This window comes from Neovison vison, chromosome X (assembly GCF_020171115.1).
Source record: "Neovison vison isolate M4711 chromosome X, ASM_NN_V1, whole genome shotgun sequence".
NCBI lineage: Eukaryota > Metazoa > Chordata > Mammalia > Carnivora > Mustelidae > Neogale > Neogale vison.
Genome location: NC_058105.1, coordinates 87,337,253 through 87,342,554, shown reverse-complemented (window position 1 = coordinate 87,342,554; position 5,302 = coordinate 87,337,253). Strand labels below are relative to the sequence as shown.

Below are 5,302 nucleotides of genomic sequence, written 5' to 3'. Positions count from 1 at the left end.
AAGGAAAAGAAAAAGAAAGAGGGAAGGGAAAGAGAGAGTCAGAGAGAGAGGGAGAGAGAGAATGAGAGAGACAAAATATGCAAGATATTACAATTGACGTATTTGGGTCAAGTATAAACAGGAGTTTTCTGTTCTTGGCTATACCCTTGAGTGTGTAGATGGCATGTAACGCCACAGAATTGGATGTGATTACCAAGGGAATGAGTGTAGGTGAGAAGAGATACGGACCAAGGACTGAGTTCTGAGGAAGGTCAATGTCAAAAGGTCACAAGGAGGGCAGCTCCGGACTGAGTGCAAGGTGACTCGGAAGAATCACCATGATTCTTCAAAGGCTCTTCGGGTTGTCCTCTCTCATTCGGTCTGCGGTCTCAGTTCATTTGAGGAGGAACATTGGTGTTACAGCAGTGGCATTTAATAAGGAACTTGATCCTGTACAGAAACTCTTCGTGGACAAGATTAGAGAATACAGAACTAAACGACAGGCATCTGGAGGACCAGTTGACACTGGCCCAGAATACCAGCAAGACCTTGAGAGGGAACTTTTTAAGCTTAAGCAGATGTATGGTAAAGCAGACATGAATACATTCCCAGACTTCAAATTTGAAGATCCTAAATTTGAAGTCATTGATAAACCCCAGTCTTGAAGAAATAATGTAAAATTTATTCGATAATTTGTTCTAGATTAGTTGTACATCTGGATCAGAATAAACATACATTTCTCAACTGTCAAATGTTCTTTTAATTCTGATTCCAAATAAATTATTTGGTGATGTAAAAAAAAAAAAGTAACAAGGAAAGGAGGAGAGCCAGCCAAGGAGATTGAGGACGTCAGAGAACAACCAGGAAGGTACTGTCCTGGGACCCAGGTGTGTACGCGTCAACTTGGTTTGTTTCTCTAGACAACTCTGAAAAACACAGCAGGAAAGAAAGTACTTCCAGGAAGTGTGAGTGATCAACTCTGTCCAAAATTATTGATAAGTCAACTGAGGAGAGACCATTTGATCTAAAAATACTGATGACACTGTTATCTTGACCAGAACAGTTTTAGTTTAGTAGAAGGTGTATAAGCTTCATTGGTATGTGATTAAGACAGAATGGGAGAAGAATTGGAGATAGTGTGTGTAGAAAACTCTGTCTGGGATGTTTGTTATCAAGAGGAGGATAAAGGGTCTTGCAGGTGGTAGAAGGAGTGAGGTAAAAAGAAGGTTTTTCACTTGTTTTGTTTGGGGTTTTGTTTTTAAGATGAAAACAATAGGGGCACCTTTGTGGCTCAGCCAGTTAAGCTTCTTCCTTCCCCTCAGGTTGTGATCCCAGGGTCTAGGGATAGAGCCCCTTGTTGGGCTTCCAGCTCAGCAGGGAGACTGCTTCTCCCTCTCCTCCTCAGTCCTGCTCTCTCTCTTACACTCTCTGTCTCTCTCAAATAAATAAATAAAATCCTTTTTAAGAAGATGAAAACAAATAACACCAGTTTGTAGGCTGACAGGAATAATCTAGCAGAGGAAAGAAAAGTGATAATGATCTTACAAATGCCCTGAGAGCATGGATTTCTTTTTTGGTTTAGCCAATCTAGATGAAAATTCCGATACTTCCAAAAAAAAGAATTTTCATTAACAGAGTGAGCAATGCCTAGGCATACCTACAAATTTGCTGTTTTACGGCTATTGAGCAGATATAATGTATAAAAGTACTCTCATTCTGGCTTGGATAATAAATTTTATGTACTAGTTTGGATGATAGATTATATAGGCACATGAATTAGGAACATCAGTTCTGATGCCAAAGATTCCAACCCTGGGCCTGTCACAAACTCTCATGATGGAAAGATTACTTACTTTCTGTGTTCAATTTCTTCACATTAAAACAGAGCGACTAATGACACATGTGTCATGGTACTGTGCTGACCAAATGAGGTAAAGCACCTACAGAGCTTACAAAAGGACTTGCCAAATATGGTAAATATTTCATAAATGTTAGGTTTTGTTAAATTTGCGTGTGACTTGGTGCAAACTTCCCCTTTACGGTAAAGAATGTAAACTCCTTGTGCATCTGTTTTCCCTACACACATGTAAACTTAAAGGTAATTGCTTAACATGCAACTGAATGTGAAATAATTCACAGATGGATTTTATAGTTAGGAAACATGGAATCAGAGTATTCAACTAAGATACAAAGGAAATTTAAAAATCAATCTTAGTCCATGGACTGTGTGAAGAGGCTTGGTATTATGTGTACATTTATGTAAATTTATTATATAAATTATGTAAATTTATGTGTCAATTTGACTGAGCCAAAGGGTGGCCAGACATTAGGTCAAACATTATTCTGAGTGTGTCTGTGGAGATGTTTATGGACGAGACTAACATTTGCACAGGAAGAAGAAGTAAAAAGATTGCCCTCTCTAATTTGAAGGCTACATGAATCAAAAAGGCTGACTTTCACTCAAGCAAGAGGGAACCCTTCTTGCCAGACTGCTTGAGATGGGACACTGCTCTTGTCCTGCCTTTAGACTCAAACTGAAAGATCAGAACTTCCTGAGACCTGATCTCAGCAGCTGTAGGACTGCAAATTAAACCATCACCTCTCCTGGTTCTCAGGCTTTTTGACTTGGACTGGAACTATACCAGAGCTCATCTGGCTCTTTACCATGCTGGCATAGATGTTATTATTACTAGACCCCATAATCTTGTGAGCCAATTCCTTATAATAAATCTCTCTCTCTCTCACTCTGTGTGTGTGTGTGTGTGTGTGTGTGTGTGTGTGTAAAACCTTGATATATATATTTTTATATATATATATAAAACAATGAGGACATTTCCTGGTATATATAAATATACACACACACACACATACACAAAACGATATTATCAATTTATATATAAATATGATATAAATACAAATATTATTACATATATTCTTCTATTACATATACATATTTGTCATATAAATATTATATAAATGTTATATAAAATAAATATATCTTAATATATATTGACATATTAAAATATATACAATTTCACACATTTTTATATATATATATGTATAAAACAATGGGGACACTTCCTGCTAAGATGACTGCCATACTTATTGTCAAGTAGTTGCAAGCTGGAGCTGCCCATTCAGTCCCTGCCCTTTAGATAAGGAAGAACATTCAGTTCCAAGATATCTTACAGGGCAACAACCGATATGCACAGTTAGGGAAATTGCAGATAAGGGCTCTGAGATAAATTGAAACAAATTATTATGAAGAAGGGTCTGGGGGCACCTGGGTGGCTCAGTTGGTTAAGCAGTTGACTCTTGGTTTGGGCCCACATCATGATCTCAGGGTCCTGAGATCAAGCCCCACAATCAGTGGGGAGTCTGCTTTAGGATTCTCTTTCTCTCCCTCTGCCCAACCCTTTTCTCTCTCTCTCACTCAAATAAATACATCTTTAAAAAAGAAAAATGGCCTGATGTCATAGACATTCTTTGAGGCTTTAGAGTCAGACAGTCTGGTTCCAACATTCTGTGATCCTAGCTGAGTTCCAGAATTCTAGTTTATTAAGCGTGTGTGTACGTGTGTATTTGGGTGTGTAGAGCACTTCTTTTATAAACAATCTTGACAAATATACACAGACCACTGGGGTTAAGATCTGCCTGTATGATGTTCTGTACTGAGAGTTGAATACATACATATACATACATATGTATATGTCCATACATACATCTATACCCTATTGATTCCATTCATCTGGAAAACTGTGAATAATACACTTGGGAAGGCACAAGTCCCTTATTGAAGTACAACTACATGCTGACATGATATAACTCAGTAAAGAGTGGGCGTTATGGTCACAGGGTTCAAACAATCAGGGTCACAAAAAAAGGTTTCAATAAATAATTAAGTGATGGCTATTAAAGGCCGTGGTAGGTAGCATTCTAAAACTGTCTCCCAGGATTTCCCACCATAATCTCAGACACCATAAATAAGAAGAATTATCTTGTCCATATTTGTGTTAAGTTACATGGCTAGAGGGATCTAACAGGTATAATGAAGGTTACTAAACAATTGACCATAAGTAGGGAGATTATCCAAAAGAGCCTAATTTAATCACAGGAGCTTGTTAAAGGCAGACAGTTTTCTCTGGCTAGCAGCAGAAGGGCAAGCAGGAGAGATGTGAAGCACAAGAAGGATTTGACACACCACTCCTTGCTTGAAGATGGAGAGAACCACATGCAGAGAAATACAGGCAGCCTCTAGAATCTGAGAGCAACCCCGACAACATCCTGCACCATGGAAGCTAAATTCCTCCAACCACCTGGATGAACTGGGAAATAGCTTCCTCTCCAGAGCCACCAGGTAAGATCCCGGCCCAAATGACACATTGATTTCACCCTGGGACAACCTGAGCGGAGAACTCACTAGATCCCTGCCATATCCATGCCACATATCTGACATACAGAAACTGTGAAATGATAAATATGGGTTGACTTAAGATGCTAAATTTGTGGCAACTTGTTGTGCAGCAAAAGAACACTGATATCAGGTATTTATGTTATTAGCATATTGAATCTATCATAGCTAAGGTCATTCTCTATATTACCCAACTTACCGGAGGGAATGGGACGTGATTTCTGCCCCAGCCATAACCACATGTAGATCTAAGATGCAAATGAAAATAAGCACAGCCATAGTCACAGTGCAGAGAATTCTAACTCTCATGTAGTGAAAATTAATTGCAATATAGAGGCAAGAAGGAACAGCTTGAAGTGTGGCAGTAACCATGAGGACATTTCCTGCTAAGATGACTGCCATACTTAGTCTGAAGGAGTTGCAAGCTGGAGCTGCCCATTCGGTCCCTGCCCTTTGGATAAAGCAGAACATTCAGTTCCAAGGATATCTTACGGGGTAACAAAAGATATGTACAGTCAGGAGAATTGCAGGTAAGGGCTCTGAGTTAAATTGAAATAAATTACTATGAAAAGGGACCTGGGGGCACCTGGGTGCCTCGGCTGGTTAACCAGTTGACTCTTGGTTTTGGCTCAGGTCATGATCTCGGGGTCCTGGGATTGAGCTTCACAATGGGTACCACGATCAGTTTGGAGTCTGCTTTAGGATTCTCTCTCTCCCTCTGCCCCTCACCTCTCTCTTTCTAAAATAAATAAATCTTTAAAAGAGAAAAAGGGTCTGATATCAGACATTCCTTGAGGCTTTAGAGTGAGACAGACTGGCTCCTACACTCTATGATTCTAGCTGAGTTCCAGAATTCTAGTTGTGCGTGTGTCTGTGTGTGTGTGTGTGTGTGTGTGTGTGTAAAACACTTCC

At 39.4% G+C, this 5,302-nt stretch overlaps 1 protein-coding gene across 1 annotated transcript; it reads left to right on the top strand.

The window, feature by feature from the left end:
* The first annotated feature begins 281 nt into the window (after positions 1-281).
* On the top strand, positions 282-731 carry LOC122896797 (ATP synthase-coupling factor 6, mitochondrial). Its single transcript, XM_044234859.1, has one exon. The coding sequence runs from the start codon at positions 318-320 to the stop codon at positions 642-644; it is 327 nt and encodes a 108-aa protein (XP_044090794.1). The 5' UTR covers positions 282-317; the 3' UTR covers positions 645-731.
* The last annotated feature ends 4,571 nt before the right edge of the window (positions 732-5,302 follow it).